The sequence below is a fragment of the Macrotis lagotis genome, chromosome 4 (assembly GCF_037893015.1).
Source record: "Macrotis lagotis isolate mMagLag1 chromosome 4, bilby.v1.9.chrom.fasta, whole genome shotgun sequence".
Lineage (NCBI taxonomy): Eukaryota > Metazoa > Chordata > Mammalia > Peramelemorphia > Peramelidae > Macrotis > Macrotis lagotis.
In genome coordinates this window covers 247,642,379-247,661,310 of record NC_133661.1, presented here as the reverse complement: position 1 = coordinate 247,661,310, position 18,932 = coordinate 247,642,379, and the positions used below count along the sequence as shown (strand labels likewise).

At 35.9% G+C, this 18,932-nt stretch overlaps 1 protein-coding gene across 4 annotated transcripts in view; it reads left to right on the top strand.

Moving 5' to 3' along the window:
- The window catches only part of GPATCH2L (G-patch domain containing 2 like), a 63,375-nt gene extending 49,876 nt beyond the window's left edge, over positions 1-13,499 (top strand). For 3 of the 4 annotated variants that reach the window (XM_074235679.1, XM_074235678.1, XM_074235676.1), the window contains exons 9-10: positions 564-658; positions 10,686-13,499. In XM_074235679.1, coding sequence (XP_074091780.1) covers positions 564-658; positions 10,686-10,855 — 265 coding nt within the window. In that variant the 3' untranslated portion in view covers positions 10,856-13,499. Of the gene's footprint in view, positions 1-563; positions 659-784; positions 3,178-10,685 lie in introns of those variants that run through there. The other variant, XM_074235680.1, reaches the window with a different exon arrangement.
- The last annotated feature ends 5,433 nt before the right edge of the window (positions 13,500-18,932 follow it).

Sequence of the window (18,932 nt, the reverse complement as noted above, 5' to 3'; positions counted from 1 at the left end):
GGTGGTAGTAGTAAAAGTACAAAAAAGAAAATAAACTGCCTTAAAGAAACTTAAGATAGTTTACTGAGAGATCTACCATTGAACACATTAATTTAAGGAAAGAGAGTCTACTGAGAACTTAGGAAGATCAAGGAAGTATTCCCACAGGAGATGGTACTTGCGCCTGAGACTTGGAGGAAGCTACAGATCCTAAAAGAGATTGAGAAGGGGGTGCATTCTAAACATGAAGGGCAACCTGTGTGAAGGCTTTCAGGGAAGGAGATAGAGTGCTGAGTTTAGGGAGCAGTTAGATTGGACTGGCTGAGTTTTTGTGTGAAAGGAGATAAGATGGGAAAAAAATGGGAAAAGTGGTAGTCAGATTGAGGAGGTCTTTAAATGCTAGACTGAGAGCTTTGCATTTATCCTAGAGATAATAAGGAATCGCTCAAGATTTTTGCTTAGGAGTGATATGATGGGGGCAAATGTTAAGCTTCCCATGTAAATGAACTTAATATCTTGCATTATAAAAACTGCTTTAATTTATAAGTTGGTTGAATCTTTTTATCTCTCTTTCTCATGTGCAGACAGGCAAATGTACACTTGGGACCACCATGTTCAAGGGATATAAAGAGGAAGCGGAAACCTATGACCACAGCATCTCTGTCCAGTCCAACTGCAGGTAAATTGGATTTGTTTCAAAGTCTTCTCTCCGTGTTTTGCAATAGACAAAATATTTGTGCTGTGGTGGAGGGATTAACAAATTGGGGTAGCTTAAAGACCTGTGACTTTACTATTTGTTTATTAGGTACAGTATGCTTTCCTTAAGAACTTGAAATGATCCTGGTTTCTCAAAGATTCCTCCAGTGGAGAACATCATCTTTGGCAGATCCTGCCAACCCAGGAAGCGTCTCTGGTAGATTTGTGTTAACATCTGAGGACCAGTCTGTTAGTAATAACCTTTATTTATATTAGTCCCTAATAAATTAAAACAATATTTATAGTATCAGTCAATAAGCAAGCATTTATTACGTGCCTAGTCTTAGACACTTTTAAGTGTTGAGGATACAGATACTAAAGTGGAATAACTATATACCCGTAGGAAGTTTACATTTTATCAGGGGAGAAAATATGTGCATATATGAGTATAAATAGAATAAATATAGGCTAGTTTGGGAGAGAGGACATTGGTATCATGTGAATTCAGGAAAGACTTTATAATAGGTGGGGCTTGAGTTGAGCCTTGAAGTAATTAAAAGTTTCTACAATGCAGAGGCTTAGGGAGTTCATCCCAGGCATGGATAGGAAATGGTGAATCATTTGTGAGGAAAAGCAAAAATATTTATTTGGAAATACTACAGATTAAGGGAAGGGTAATCATTTATTAATTTAATAAGGTTAGAAAGCAGTTTGTGCAGGGCTTTGAAACCAGAGGAGTTTATAATCCTAAAATAAATAAGGAAGGTGCCCCTTCGTGTTAACTGAGTAGGAAAGTAACATGGTCAAACCAAGACTTAAAGAAAACCACTGATAGCTATGGGATAGATTGTATGGGATAGATTGATCAGAATGGGAAAGACTTGGGGGACATGAAGACTATCATTGCCCAAGTAATATTATAATACAATATAATAATAATTTTATAGCTGTGGGAGGAATGAAAAGAAATCAGATGCCAGAGATGTGAAGGAGGCAGTAAAGTGATATATATGGTGTGGGAGACAGAAGAATCAGGGGTATAATGCAGAGGTTTCAGGCTTGAGAGACATGAAGAATGCTGGTACTCTGTATAGTAATAGGGAATTGTGTAGGAGGACTAAGGTTTTTTTTTGGGGGGGAAAGATAATGTTTTATACATGTTGAGTTTGGGAGAGACAACACAAAAGGAGGCAAGAAAGTGGGAATGGAGGGGAGATAAGCACCACGGGCTGCCAGGACAGAGTTCTCTTGTTCTGTGTAGTTGAAACTAGTCAGAGTGGAATGAGCCCTAAAGTTCATTTTCTGCCCTTTAAAGGAATTTGGTACTGCATCCTCTGATGGGGGGTGGGGAGAGGAAGAGGAGGGAGGAGTTGGTGTTAAGGATTGAGTTAGCAGCTTGGCAGCTAGGTAATGTAGTGGATAGAGCACTGACCTTGGCATCAGGAGGATGGGAATTTGAATCCAGCCTCAGACACTTGGGCAAGTCACTTAATCCAAAATGTCTTGCATCCAGTACCATCTCCAGTTGTTCTGATTCATAGCTGGCTACTGAACTCAGATCTGGAGGAGTAAGTGAAACTGGTGACTTAACACAGCACTCCCTCACTCTAATCCAATTCATGTGTTTGTCATGATGTCACCTCCTTGATATCATGGTCTTCTTCCAAGAATGTAGAACAAATATCAGCAGCAACATGGACAGGAGATCAGAAGTGATAAGCCTAACTGGAAGGGGCATGCAGAGTGGAGTGAGGTCTTGGGATCTTAATTTATTTCTAGAATGTTGACTGTAGGATCTTTTTTTTTTTTTTAACCAGAGCAACTCACAAAGACCTCCTAAGGCACAAAGATATGTGTTCTACACTAGTCAAACAAGTATCCTCTCTAATGAAATCATGGTTCCTTGAAGTATTTATAATGAAAACTCAACAAAAATGTCCCTGACTTAAAATGTAGTCATGAACATTTTACAATAGAAATTTGTCATATTTTTGTGTTTTGTTGGAATTAGGAGAAAAGAATTGGAAAAAATGTAAAGCCAAAATATAAACCTGAATGTCATTTCATTCCATTTAAGGATACATTGCTTTTGAAAAATAAAGGAGACAAAATTTTCAGAAATTATCAAAATTATTTGGAGTTCTTTCTTAGTGATTTTAAAAGGAGTTTGTCATTTGTTACTAGGTTTATCTGAAGACCATGAAGGGATTCACAAATGAAGTAATAGAGCAGCAAACGGTGGCTAGGAGGAGGGTGGGCCTCAGAAAAATGTGTCTTGGTCTTTCTTTCTTTCTTTCTTTCTTTCTTTCTTTCTTTCTTTCTTTCTTTCTTTCTTTCTTTCACAAATGACTTCCCATTTTAAAATTTTTCATACTTAGAAATTCACCTCTGTTTTTATTCCTGTTATATTTTAATTGACTGTTAAAAAAGGGTTCCATACTTGGCCAACTGAAGAGTCTTTTTTTTTCCTTTAGGTTTTTGCAAGGCAGTGGGGTTAAGTGGCTTGCCCATGGCCACACAGCTAGGTAATTATTAAGTGTCTGAAACAATTATTAAGTGTCTGAGACCGGATTTGAACTCAGGTACTCCTGACTCCAGGGCTGATACTCTATCCACTGTGCCACCTAACTGAAGAGTCTTAATAGAGTTATCTGCCCTGTTCCTCTGGATGATCACCCATACACTTTCATCTATTTCTATAGCAACTAGTGCCTTACAGCACCTCTCCTCTCATTTTTGTTGTGGCTTCATTCTTTTTTTTTTTTTTATTGTCCATTCATCTTTTCTGCTTTTAGCTTTTTATCCTTTGAAGGAAAAGAATGGTTGAGAAGAGTTTTTAAAAATTCAGGGCCCTGTCTAAAGTGAGGAATATCCAAACAAAGAAATTAAATGAGATGTGCTTTAAACCTTTTCTCTTTTGGAGTCTTAACCACTCTTTTCTCACTTGTTGACCAGGTCTTGCTTCAGTGAGTTTTTTTCCCTTTTCTTTTCTTTCTTGTTTTTTTGCAACCTGAGTGCCCCATAGAGGTGAAGGACACAGCCCAAGCCCGCACCATCAGTCAGTAGAACAAATGGGCTTGCTCTGCCTAACATCGGGCCATCTCAGATTCCACCTCTTTTATAGAAATGAGTGATGAAGAGAGGTGCGTTCCGCTATGCCGCTGTATTAATACACATCAGGGGCCAGCTCCCGGCACTAAATCACGCTACTGCATACATCTGTTATCAGACTCTTCACCAGTGTGATGAACAAGACTGCAGATAGAGGCTTCCTCGTGTCATTCTTTATAGGATTTTCCTAAAAGAATAAATAGCTCAGATCTCTGCCAACACTCTCCCCTGTCATTGTGATGAATTCAGCTTCTTTCTTAAACATGCAGCCACAAATCTTTCCCTGTTTTCCCCTCCCCTCCCCTGTCTGTATAAAGTTTTGAGTTGAAATTGACTGAATTTAAAGATGGTAATAAAGGAGTAGTGAATAAAGAGCAATGAGACCTTGTTACCTTTTATTTTTTAGTGGTAGAAATGAGGGATCATGGAGAAAGTTATGTTCATAGAATCATTGAGAAAGTAGTAACTTTCTTTTTTTTCTCTTTAAACCATCTCACCTGAAAAGATTTTGTGTTTTCCATGTGATTCACGTGACCCACACATAGAACCACACCTAGCTAGATTTACTACCTAGGGAAGGTTCCAAATTATATGTCACAGTTGGAATTGTATAGTAAATCAGCTGCCTGAAGTTGAATGGACTTTAAACCTGCCATTACTAGAAATTGGGATATTTCTAAGTATAATTGAAACCAATTAGCCAAAAACCAAATAAGGAACCCAGAAGACAATATAACTATTTTCTTGAGATTATTTTTTTTAGAAAGATTTTGAGTTTTACAATTTTCCCTCCATTCTTGCTTCCCTTCCCCCCATCCCCCACAGAATGCATTCTGTTAGTCTTTACATTGTTTCCATGTTATACATTATACATTGATCTCAGTTGAATGTGGTGACAGAGAAATCATATCCTTAAGGAAAAAAAATAAAATATGAGATAGTAAAATTACATAAAAAGATAACTTTTTTTTTTTCTAATTTGAAGGTCTTTGGTCTTTGTTCAAAGTCCATAATTCTTTCTCTGGATACAGATGGCATTCTCCATTGCAGATAGCCAAAAATTGTCCCTGGTTGTTGCACTGATGGAATGAGCAATCCATCAAGGTTGCTGAGACAATATGATTATTGCATGTTAGAAAAAGTCATGAAACCATTGCTATTTGGGGTTCACTGCAAATGTTGTATCTCAACTTGGTTTTTATTATTGTAATCACAATTCCCATAACATTGATTCTTCTTTTTTTTTTTTTTTGCAAGGCAATGGGGTTAAGTGGCTTGCCCAAGGCCACACAGCTAGGTAATTATTAATTGTCTGTGGCTGGATTTGAACTCGGGTACTCCTGACTCCAGGGCCGGCGCTCTATTCACTGTGCCACCTAGCCACCCCTAGCATTGATTTTAGAAACCTTATTTTTCCTCAGCTATATTCTTTCCCTCCACTTTCAGCAGATCACATCTTCCCCAAAGACTGAGGGTAATTATCTTGAGCTAGCTCATTTTCAGATTCTTTCTAGACAGAAAACCTTATGTATTTCGTCAGTTTCCACCTCCAGTATCAGAAGATGAGGGGCTGCTCTTCCATTCTAAAACTAACCCTCTAATTGTGCTTTTGATACCATCTCTGATCACTTGTTCTTGGATTTGGCTTCATGAAACATTTCTCCTATTTCTCATCTTTATTCTCTAACTGTTGACTTCTGCAGCTCTCTGTAGAATTGGTTGGTTGGTACTTGTCCTTTGTTATCGAGGAAGACCAAAATGACATCACTATGTTAAAGATAAATTACGGTGTGTCCAATCACTGATCAGCCCAATCACAGCTCAGAATGCTCTACCACAGGTTGGGCACAAATAGTCACTGTGAACAACTTATGCATGTCACATTTCCTTTGAGCTGCTTCAGTTCTGCCTTCCTTATAGAGTGCGGCACCCTCACTGATGCAGGCACACCATACTGGGTGGTCCTGTGCCAGTGTCTCCCATGCTGTACAATCAATTCTAAAGTTCTTCAACCAGACCTTCAGGGTGTCCTTTGAGCTGCTTCAGTTCCTTAATAGAAACCTTCAGGGTGTCCCTGTATTGCCTCTTCTGACCTCCGTGAGCACCTGCCCTGTGTAAGTTCTCCATAAAAGTCTTTTTGGCAAGCATACTTCTGGCATTCTAACAACATGTCCAGCCCATCATAGTTGCACTCTGTAGTAATTTTGGAATGGTCTACAGTTTAGCTTTAGAAAGGACCCAGTGTCTGGTATCTTCCTCCTACCAGGTGATCTTCAGAATCTTTCTAAGACAATCTAAATGGAAGCGATTCAGTTTCCTGACATGGCAGGAAGGAGGATAGAGATCATATCCAGGCTTCATAGGTATATAACAATGAGGTCAGCATGACTCTGTAGACCTTCAATTTGGGTAGTCAGTCTTCCTCTTGTACCCCATACTTTCCTTCATAGGCTCTCAAATACTGAGTTAGCTCTGGCAGAGAGAGAGAGAGAGAGAGAGAGAGAGAGTGCGTGTGTGTGTCTCATCAGTGTGTACCTCCTTGAAAAGGACATTGCCAAGGTACATCAACTTGTCTACAACACTCAAAAGTTCTCCATTTGCTGTAATCCATGGTTCTACATATGGATGGTTGATGCTGGCTGATGGAGCACCTATATTTTCTTGGGGATAATTGTTAGACCAAAACTAGCTTACACAGCAGAGAATAGATTCATACTTTGTTGCATCTCTGTTTCAGAAATACACTAAAGTCAAAAGAAAAATCTTTCTGACTCAAAAAAAATCTCTTGGCCTCTGCTAATCCCTCAAGCTAATTTCTTACCTTATCACAACTATTACTGAACTTCTTACTGAGGAGTAGAATATATCTCTACCATTTTATCATCACTTACTTTTTCCTCAAATTCTTGTAGTATGGTTTTGTCTCTACCATTCTATTGCTATAACTCTCTCTAAGATCACCAAGGTTCAACTAAAAGACCCAACGGATAGAGTACAGGATCTAAAGTCAGGAAGACTCATCTTCTTGGGTTCAAGTTCAGACACCAGCGTTATAATTCTGGGCAAGTCATTTAACCAACCCAGTTTGCCTCAGTTTCCTTATCTTTAAAATAAGCATGAGAACGAAATGCAAACCATTCCAGTATCTTTGACTAGAAAACCCTGAAGGGGTTACAAAGAGCCAGACATGGCTGAAACAATTGAATAACCACAACTGAGGTCACCATGACTTTTTCCCCCCAATTGATAATTTTATTTTTTTTCCAATTACGTGTTATGGAAGTTTTTCAACATTCATCCATATGCATATGCATATTTGTAAGTTACATAATTTCCTTCTACCCTCTCTTCCCACCCTCCTTCCCTCAGTAGTTGAACAGTCTGGTGAATATTATACATATACATGTTTGCAGATTAGTCATTTCCTTTATGAGGAATTAGGACTGAGGGAAAAGGGAGAAAACCATGAGATAGGAAAGAAAAGAGACATTTTTAAAAAGTGAATGTAGTGGGGGCAACTAGGTAGCACAGTGGATAGAGTACTAGAGTACTAACCCTGGAATGAGGTGGACCAGAGTTCCAATCTAGCCTCAGACTCTTCAGAATTACCTAGCTGTGTGACCATGGGCAAGTCACTTAACCCTTTGCAAAAATCAAAAAAGAAAATAATTTTTAAAAAAAGTGAATGATTCATTCAGATTCTGTGGGGTGGCTAGGTGGCGCAGTGGATAGAGCACCGATGCCAGAGTCAGGAGTACCTGAGTTCAAATTTGGTCTCAGACACTTAATAATTACCTAGCTGTGTGGTCTTTGGCAAGCCACTTAATCCCATCTGCCTTGCAAAAACCTAAAAAAAAAAATTGTTTTTCTTCATCTGGATGTGAATAGCATTGCCCATAATAAGTCTCCCAGGGTTGACTTAGCTTTCTGAATTGCAGAGAAGAGCTGCATCCACCATGTTTTCTTGGTTCTACTCCCTTCGTTCAGTATCAGTTCCCATTAATTTGTTCCATGCTTCTATGGAGCAAGACTTCTCTTTTTTTAATGAATCTTTATTATAAATATCAATATTTTTGTATCCCTTTAATTTCCTACTCAGTTAAGCCATCTTTTGTAACAAAGAGTGAAAAAGAGAGAAAAATTAAGTCAGAGTCAGACATGTTTCACATGCAGAATCCACCTTTATCAAAGAGGAGAGGATACTATTTTTTCTCATTTTGTTTCTAGGATCAAGTATGCCCAATAAAATTTCTTTCTTGTTTTGTTCATGTTCCATTTTTTAAATTTTCTTGTATTTTGTTGAAGTAGTCATTGTGAATATTTATTTCCTAATTCTATTTACTTTATTCTTCATTAATTCATATGAGTGTTTCTCTGTATTTTTCATATTCATCATTTTCTACTATATAGTAATATATTGCATTGCATTTATATGTTATAACTTACTTATCCATTATCCAGTTGATAGAAATTTTTACTTTCTTTCAAGTTCTTTGCTACTGCAAAAGGTGTTACTTTTGAATATTTTGGTGTATATGGGACCTTTCTTATCATTGACAACCCTATGATATATGCCATGCCTACTACTAGGGAGATCTTTGTTTCAGAATGTATAGACATTTTAATGGTCCAAAATATTTAGACCAATTCAGATATGGCTTTAAAACCTTATTTAACAACTTTTTTTCCACAGTCCTGCCAGCATTGACTATCACCATTTTTTTTATCATCTTTGCCAATTTACTGCTTATAAAGTAACACTTTATTTTGATTTGCATTTCTCTTATTGCTTTGGTGTAATCTTTTTCCAATGACTTGTTTGCCAAGTATGGTGGTTTTCTCTTAGTTATTTTCCTTGACCCTTTATGTGGTATATTGACATAAAGCAGCTAGGTGATGCAGTGGATAGAACAGTGACCTTGGATTTAGGAGGATGAGAGTTTGAATCCAGTCTCGTACACTTAACTCTTACTAGCTGTTTGACTTAGGGCAAGTCACATAACCTTGATCACCTCACATCCAGGACTATCTCCAGTGTCCTGATTCATATCTGGTTACAGGATCAAAATGGTTCTGGAGGAGAAAGTGAGACTGGTGACTTAGCACAGGTGCCCCCCCCCCCCCCAATTCAATTTACATACATGATATCACATCATCTCCCTGATGTCATGGTCTTCAAAAATGAAGGACGAAATATTATTTTGACATTGTTGAATACTTCATTCATTCCTCTTTGAAGAGTCTGTTCAGTTATTGTTTTCTCTTTGTTTTCTTCCTACTTATTTGTTCTTTCTCAGTCTTCTTTGATGGTAATTCATCTTTTAGCCCTTTTCACTCCCCCCAAAACATGGATTCTTCAAAGCTTCTATCTGTTCTTGCCCTCCTTTATCAATTTCATCCACTCCTATGATTTCATTTATCATTTTTCTATATATACTATTGATTTATATAGTGGTTAAAGTTTATAAAACATTTTATATGATTCTTTTATTTGATCCTCACAACAGTTCTGTGAAATAGGTAATAAAATTATTATCCCAGTCTTCAAATGAGGAAATGAGATTTGGAGAGATTTAAGTTAACACTTCATGTAAGCATTGGAGCAGAAATCTGGACTTCGATTTTCTCCAAAGGCATTGCTTCTTTAAATGCAGCTGCTTCTCAAATTTATTTCCAGCCTGATTTTCTCATCAGAACTATAGTTCTGTATTTCTAATTGCTAGGGCATCTTTACTTGGAGAGTTCATTGATACCACAAAAATCAACATATATAAATTTAATTCATCTTTTTATATTTTAAATCTTCCCCTCTTTCCAGCTTCCCTATTTCATTAATGACATCACAGTCTTCTGGATCACCAGGATTCTACACCATAGTATCATCTTTATTTTCCTTTTCTTCATCCTCCACAGCCATTGAGTTATCAGATCCTATAAGTTTTACCCAGGCAACATGTCTTTTATTTTTTAAGATGTCTTAAATTTGTGCTTTTTTTTCTATTTTCAGGGCTATATGTCTGGTTCAAGCACTTATCATAACTCTTACATAGTCTAGGTTAAAATAGATTAAGTGATCTCTCATGCTGAAGTCTCTTTTTTTTTTCCATCCATCATTCTTTCAACTGCCAAATAAATTTGATCCTTGTCTTCACTTATTACAATACAATTAATGACTCTCTATTGTTATAGCTTTAGCAGCGTCTTAATTTGGCAATTTAAGTTTCATCACAATATGCCTTCAACCTTTCTTTCCAGTGCTAATTTACTCCTTTACTTCTTATAAAACTCCTATTTTCTTCTGCTTCTGTACATTTCTTTAGGCCTGCACCCATTACCTCTACTTTTAAACCAAGGTCTTTCTGACTCCAAAATGGTACTTTATTTTATATGCCACAGTGCCTCTCAAAGAATAGAATGCTTTTTATTGAAGTAAACTATTCATAATTCCAATCTTCCCTCTTGTTAGTTTGTTTTCATCCCAGATAGAGTGTATTATGTAGCAGTAGGTAACTTGATCTGGACTACTGTTTGGATACTAACATCCTTGCTTCTTTTTATCCTTCCTTCTAATATTTTTATCCTAACAATGTCAAATAATGATAAAAATGTTAGAAACTCACATTTGAAATTTCCACAATTAAATTTTTTAATTTAAGTGCATTTTAACTTAGTTTTAGGTCCTTTCTGTTAACGTTAAGTAAATAAAGTATACAAGCATGGGGTTTCTATTGCCTGTCCTTTCAAAATACTAGAATTTCTGGAGATTAGTAGAATTTTGGTTTTTTTTTGAAAGTTTTAATATTTTATTATTTTAATTTGAGCATTTTTTCTTTTGCCTATCCAATCTCCCTTCTCTTGTCTTGTCCCCTTCCTCCTGCTTCTTATTTTTATTCCAACAGCTTTACCTGTTCATATGGATGAAGGAGAGACAATCCCACCATCATCTCAGACCCAGAAATCGCTGAATTCTGAGTGGTCGGTTCGGACCTATGCAGCAGAGAAAACCACTGGGCCAACACCAGCTACCTTTTTTAAAATGCCGCAGGAAAAAAGCCCTGGATACAGCTAGAGAATCTAAAATATTTTAGACCTTGGATTGTCCTGTCCCAGTTGTCTTATTTGGCAATACTATCTCGTCATCTTCAGCGCACTTCAACCACAGCAACTTGATCTCTCTATTGGAAAATCATGCCTATGATTCATTTTTTAAAAGTATTAACATGTTGGCACAATTTTAAAAAAAATTCTTGCTATGCTGTATTTATTATGTTTATCTGTCATTGCTGTCCCAACATTTATCTGCAGCTACTTTACAGAGTTGTTGCTTTTTTGCAGATGTCTGATGTCTGTCTTTGTCGTTGTGAAACTGGTGACTGCTTTTGCATCTTGTTTTGTGGCAAGGCTGCCAGTAACATTTGAAGAAGAGCTAACTTTTCAGCTGGCCCCAGGCAAGTGTGAGAACTGAGTTTAACGCTAGCATGGAATTATATTTGACCAGGATATGGGAGACCAAACTATGGGGCTGATTGCAAAGCTGGGACTTTGGAATTTTGTCTTTTGGTGGTTTCAGAACACCAAGACTCATCAACCAACGCTGGATCCTAGGAGAGACATGGGCCAGCATCTTGGGCCTCAGAAAAAGTTTTTCCTATCTTGGTAGATGTCTTAACATTGCTCATGATTATGTTATTCATTGCTTTATTCTCCTGTGTTCTTTTCTTGAGGAAGAAATCTTATAAACATGTACAAATTGGCACAATGAGGGTAACAGGTGAAAATCAGCTCTAAGGTAGTGAGATATTTTTTAAAAAATCATTTAAAAAAATTCAAATCCTTCCTTAAATATACTTTTATCACATGAGTTATTGATCTCTCCAGACAGTAACTTTAAGCTCATATGTTGCTGTAACAACTCTTTTGGGCCATCTACTTTATTTGGTTAAAAATTACTGTGGTCTCCCTTCACAATTGAAGCTACATTGTGAAAACCTGTAGTCATACTTGAGATTAGTTGCAGTGTTGTCAATATGAGGGAGGCTGCAATTTGCAAAATAATATTAAAACCATCTGTATAAGGGGCTTGATTAACTTAAAAGTATCACTGAATAATTTTTGAGGACTTTATACTGTGAAACATGTAAGAGTAAACAGTAAACTGGCTATGTCTTACATGCATACTGCACACAGTACATTCTATAGGAACTCCCTCTCATATTTCTGATTACTTTGTGTACTAAAATAGATGTTGAAGGGAGACAAGTGCTCCCATTTCCTGAAGCCCAGAAACTTTTCTAGTAATAGATTATAATTAAGGAATTCTCTTACTGTTTTCCATTTTTGAATCATATTCTTCATATATATATATATATATATATATATATATATATATATGAATAATGTATGAGAGGGGTTCAGAGCCCAACTGCTTTCTTTTGTCCTCCATAGAAGTATGTGTTGTCCATTGTTTTCAGATACAAAGATGAAGTAGATGACACCCTTGACTCACTATCAGTAGTGCATATACTTTGTGTTTTGATAATAGTAGCAGTGGATTATGCCCTTTTTTGTTAATAACTATGATACATTTAGTCAATGATAAGTTTGTGACCATGGAATGTTACCAAACTCATTGGCCTTTATAGACAATTATATAGTTGATAGAGTTCTGGACTTGGAATTGGGAAAACCTAGATTTAAATCCTGTATTTGATGATGATGTAATATGTGATTATTGGCAAGTCACCTAAACTTTTTGAGCCTCTTTGTTTCCTCACCTTTAAATTGTTGGTGAAAATTGTCATACTTCCTAGAGTTGTTAATGACAAGCAAATAAGATAATAATGTATGGAAGCATTTCACAAACTTCAAAGTGCTCAATATTCCAGGTATTATTAGGTTTTAAGCCAAGCTCATTGGTAATCAGTGCCATTATGCTTTAGAGGTATTAGTAATTATGTTGATCATTATAGCCCATTTCTGGCTGAAAATTAAAGCCTATATATCATCTCATTTACCTTTAACAATATCCCAATGAGGTACAGAGAACCACAGAGCACTTGAGTGTCTTGCCACATAGCTAACCTAAGACAAAATTCAAGTCTTTAAATTATTGGTTCAATGTCTTGCCTCTAGACCAAATTAATTCTTGATTATATTCTGAATAATCTCTACTTTGCAGTATATGCAGGGGGACAGGGAATTGGGAGGCAGGGTCGGGTGGTCTCTTTTTTTCTCTTATGACCCCAATTACTTTGTATTTACCAGTATGTAGAGACACTTTATATCCTGATTGCTCTAAACTTTATAGTGTATTATTTGAATGATGTGTAGGGTTTCCCTCCCTTCATTCCATTGCCTTATATTCCCTGCTAATAATAATAATGCAGCTTTCCATTGACCAGTCCAGTTTGCAGACTGAGCGCCAAAATCATGAAGTGATATACCAGGATTCACATCAGAATGCTTGGTTTTAAGATACTCATTTGAGTACTTGTAATAGATGCCACTCAATAAGATGGAAAAATAATTTGTACCTCGGAGAATGATTATTGATTAAGCACATGAATGCTTTTCAGTACGGGGGTGCAAATTGTGTTCCTTGACTTAGGTGCTGTATTTGCATGCTTAAGGAATGATGAATATTTGACCAAATGTCTTTTTTGTGATGCTTTGTTCTCTGTATTCTCTACAAATGGATTTCCAAATTATGATAATGATCCTGAGTATAATTTTGTTTTATAAAAAATTCATTGTCCTTTCTGTTATATTAAGGTTTTTAAGAAATCAATCACAATTCTCAAAGAATTTTGGGAAAAACATTTTAAAATCAGAACATCAACAAATCCTTAGAACAGTATGGGACACTGCCTCTTGAGCCAGACCTTTAGCCTACTAAATATTTGATTTGCACAAAAGTAATAACTGAAGTTGAATCCTACATTCATTTCAGAGTTCTGGTAAATAAAAACTGGCTGTACACTCTGTCATTATATAGTCAGCTTTTTGATATATTGTCATAGTTTACTCCCAAACCAATGAACGTCTACTTTGAAGGGATTTTTTTAAACCTATTATTTTTAAGAACTTTATTGTAACATTAAGAAAATCACTCACCTCGCAATTATATATGGGAAAAGAAAAAATTGATATTATCCTCTTAAAAAGATGTTAAGTAATATGCAACCAGGAAGTAGATAAAATAGATTTGAATTTGTTTGCAAATCTAAATGCAACTGAAAATCAAATGTAATATTATCATAATATTCTGGTATTGGAAAGTGAAATAGACTGCAACTAAACCATTCTAGTGTGGAAATGAATCTAGTCTGAAACAGACACTGCTGCTTTTTGGTGCCTCTTGCATCTTAGCCTTACAATTAACTAGAACTAAATGCCATAGTAAAGTAGTAGTGTTTATAGACTTAGTATTCAAAGTTAGATGTTTCTGAACCCAATAAACTAATAGATTTTACATTATGGGAATAAAAACTGTGAATTCCTAGATGAGAGAACAAGAGTAAAAGTTAAAGAATGAAGATAAAAAGATATGTTCAGTGATCTCAGAGATGGAGAACAAACCAGGACTATTCAAAACCAGACAAACAGACCAGGCAAATGATGTTATGGCCATAGCTTTGCTGCTTCCTGTTTTTCTGAAGATTGCTTCTAGCATAAGATGATTTTATTTAGATACTTTCTGCATTTTGGTTTGTCCAGTCTTTGTTCTCAGTTATAGACATATCCAGTCACTACTTTGGGGAAAAAAACTATATTAAAGAAAAGAATAGATTTAGTAGTTTCATTTTCTTCTTTACTTTTATGGTGTTATTTAGTCCATCTCAGCAGATCTATGATGAGAGCAGGGTGCATACTGTTTTGATAAGATTGCCCCAGAGAATGAGCTGCCTTATGAAGTAACACATTTTCTGTCACTGAAAATACCAAGGTAACAAATTCTATGATTCTTTGAGGATGTGTGTTTGAGTGTAGGATCAGGGATGGGGAGGGATTAGGGCAGGGATGGAGATTCATGCATTAGATGACCTCAAAAGGTTCCTTTCAACTTAAGGTTCCGTGGTTCTATTAGGAATTGTGAGAGTTATAGAAGAATCAGTTTAATGTTGCTATCAGTAAACCAAGTCACTGCTTTTAGAGACTATAAAAAGGTCTTTTTACTGCTAATATATCCTCTTTATTTTGGTAGTCATTCACTCAGAGGTACTTTGTGGTAGGAGTGAAACCTACCTAGCATGATTCCTCATTTCTTTAAAAAACTAGCATTGGTGGAAGGGAAGGACATCAGGAGGGTTAACTCCAACACCTAATGAAAACAAGGATGGATATAGTTTGCATCCAGAAATTCCTAACAGAAAAATGAACAATGATGAGAATTAGAACTGTATTGCTGCAGTGACTTAAGTCAGGATTAATTCCTAATCTAGGGAATCTCAAACAAGAATTACCTTGTTCCAAAAAGAAAGGGAAAAACCCTCAAATATCTAATGGACACCTGATGATATGACTATTTTGGAAGTCGAGGATTAAAGTAGTTTTGAAGAATAAGAATCTGGAGGTATTCCTTATTAAGAGGAAGTTATATCTTGCAAGGATGGCAGTTCTAGAATCTATACTTTAATGGACTTATCTTGGTAATGATCATGATGTGTCAGATTGTTGCCTTTAGTCCTCAACTTGTAAAGGATTAGAATGATCCACTGGATGGTGCTTTCTTGATGGATCACAGATATGTAGAAAATGATATCCATATCATATTTAGATTAAGACAGGTAAAACTTCAAGGTAGTTTATTCCACTTTTCCCAACAATTTCAACTGACAGTAGTTGATATATGAGAATTTTTTACAATAAGCAAAATGTCAATCTCTGGTGACAAGTTTAGGTGAATGATTTCAGAATTTTTAAGTGTGTATACGCCAAGTCGTAATTAAAATTACTTTTTGTCTTTTCTGATGTGATGCAGTTTCAATTGAATAAACATCTGTGTTACGTATCTTACGAAATAAAAAAATGTTGCCTCTGCCCACAAAAGAAGGTAACCATGACCAAGGTAACCAAGAGCAATACAAATATAGAGGGAAGAGGGATCACTTCATTTAGTTGGAATAAGTAAACCTTCATAGTGGCATCACAACTGAATCATCCTAGAAGAAGATAAAAATGGGTGGAAATTTGTCTAGGGTAAACAAGTAAGGACCACAACCTGTTTGAATGCAGAGCTCAGAGTGGATGGCAAGATAAGGGAGCATTTGGGAATAATTCATCTGAAATGAAGGGAATAGAGTAAAATAGAGCCAAAATTGTAGGTAGTAACCAGATTGTGTAGCCTAGACTAGTAGCCCTAATTACCAGACTGAGGAGCAAAGGTGGCTCATTTAAGTAACGAGGAATAAAGAATTGATTTGGGAGCCACATGTGACAGTACACAAATAAATGTTTAGTATTGATCTATTGCTTATATATTGAGCATGGTTGTAGATTATTAATATCAATTTTCAATTGCTATTTATCTTTTGTATTTAAATTTAACCATGGTTTATACAATGGATGAGGGACCAATAGCCCTCTTTGCCAAGTCCTTGGAGTAACTCTTATCTTTGTAAATAATGTTTTGTGAGTCACATTGATGTACTCAGTATTCTAGAATGTATTGCTTTGAACTTCATTTTATAAGGTGAACTCTGATTATTATTCCTATAAACATAATATTTGTATGAATTGGCCTGGGACTGAACAAAACTGGTCCAGCATATGAATATTCCAGTTCTCTCAGGGAGTGTGCCCACACTTATCCCAAAGCCACATTCAAGGGTTTTTTTTTTTTTTTTTTATTTTTGTTTTTGGCTTCTGACTGCCATATCTCAGGAGTTCTTTATTCCATGTTATCCTTGGAAAACAATGTATGTGATGTAGCCATGTCAATCAGGAGGCCCAGTGCTTTTGCAGCATTATTCAGGACTCTTCCATTTGCCTTACTTAGTAGGATGGTGGGGGGAGGAAGGAAGGAAGAGTGGGGGGGAGGTGTGGGGTAGGGGACCAGTATTGCAGGGGAGAATAATGATACAACTTAAATTTCTGTGACTCTTAGTGGGGAAAAGTTATCAATTATTGAAATGGAGAAAGAAAGTGAAAGAATACCCAAAAAGTTTTTTTTTATTTATCTAATATAAAAAGAATTTTCTAAATTTTATCCTAAAGGGAGGAGGAGGAATAGATATGATGAGGGGGATAAAATCTACTGATAATCTGAATGAATCTCATTCAAACTTCTAAGCCCCTTTCAGGAATTTCAGTTCTTTGTGTATTTCTTTAGATGACTATTACTTCCATTGTATATTAAATATTTCACTGACCCAGGTAATTCCTAGGGAATTATGTAGAGAATAACAATGACTTTTAACATTGCTGATAACAGAAGTATTTCTAGACATATTCAAATTTTAAATTCAGTAAGTCTTCTTTATGCCAGACCTACTATATTAAACACTAGGGTTATAAAGATAAAGATAAAATTTTCTGCCCTATGGGGAGGAGGTAAGGGAGCAGAATGGCAGAGATATGGGAGAAATGGGGAACAGTTATTATATATCCAACTAAATACAATAAGTAAATTATTAACATTTCAAATGTCAAGAATTATGTGGTGGGAAGGTGTGGCACATAAGAGCTGAGATAATAGCTTTTGATGTAATGCACATGATTTCTTTTTGATTATGGAGTTCAGTGAATAACAGAAATTTTGAGTCATTGGATTTTCCTTTACTTCACGTGATTTTCCTGGCAAAAGAGTGAATATAAGCACAGCTTGCGTAAAATTAATGAAATAACTTGTTTAAACTTAGAGATGAGCAAAGTGTGCTTCTTGTAAAAAGTATTTTTATATTTTGAACGTGTTAATGGAAGAATTTATATCAGCACTGAGTTTATTAGTTATTAATCATGGCATCTACATCTTTTAATCAGCTCCTTCATCACAGATGTTTTCACTGATTCCCATGTGCTTTGTGCTGACATTTGATAGTTGGTATTATTATGGCTACCTTTATTATTTTTTGATAGTAGCAATAACTGCAGAAATTGGGAACTTTAGAATTTCTATTTTGTTTGGCACTGATGAAACAGTGGTTTCCATGTTTTTGGAGTGAAGCATTCAAATTGGTTCTGCATTTTCTTTTTTGCTCTGTATGGGTGGGCTAGTCATATAAAGTAGCTCTATTATGATACATGATCTGGTATTTTTCCTAGAAAGATGTCAACTTGGAATTCCTTAACCCGTTTTCCTAGTTTTTGGGTAGCTTTTTGATTCCAGTGTATTCTCTTTCATTGATATCTCCAAATAGACTCAGACTTTCCCCATTTGAACATTATAAAAGAAAGAAAACTGCTTTTAATATTGATAACTTCATATATGGGAGTGCTTTCATGTCTAAAAGTGATTAGCATAGACTCAATAGTAGTCCCTTTGAAACCAAGAAAATAATGAATGAACTTTATAGGTTGTAAGTATGGTATATTAGAAGGAGCACAAACTTGTAAGTTCGTTCTTGTAAGTTCAAGTAACTTGTAACTTGTAAGTTCAAGTCTTACATTTGTCACTTAATGTCAAAGTATCTCAACCTTTATTTTTAACTTTTGTGGGTTTTTGCAAGGCAATGGGGTTAAGTGATTTGCCCAGGGTCACACAGCTATGCAATTATTAAGTGTCTGAGGTCGGATTTGAACTCAAGTCTTCCTGACTCAAGGGTCAGTGCTCTATCCACTGTGCCACCTAGCTACCCACTATCTTAATCTTTTATAAGTCTCTATCCTCTGTGAAAGGCGGAACTTGAAGTAATCTCTAAAGTTCCTATAAACTCTAAAATTATGAGTTGTAAATGGTGGTTGTAATAATAGCATTCTGCCAAATATTCTGCCAAAATGATACTGCTCAATCTTTCTTGAGATGGCATGCCTTAGCAAAACACAAAACAGCTCATCCAAGGTGTAGTCTTCCTTTTTTGTAGACTACTTTTACTTCCATTTTATTTTATTTTTATTATGTAAATATTATATTTGTTTTCCAATTACCTACAATGGTAGTTTCTACTAATCATTTTTTTTTTGCAAGGTTTTCGCCTTCCCCTCCTTCC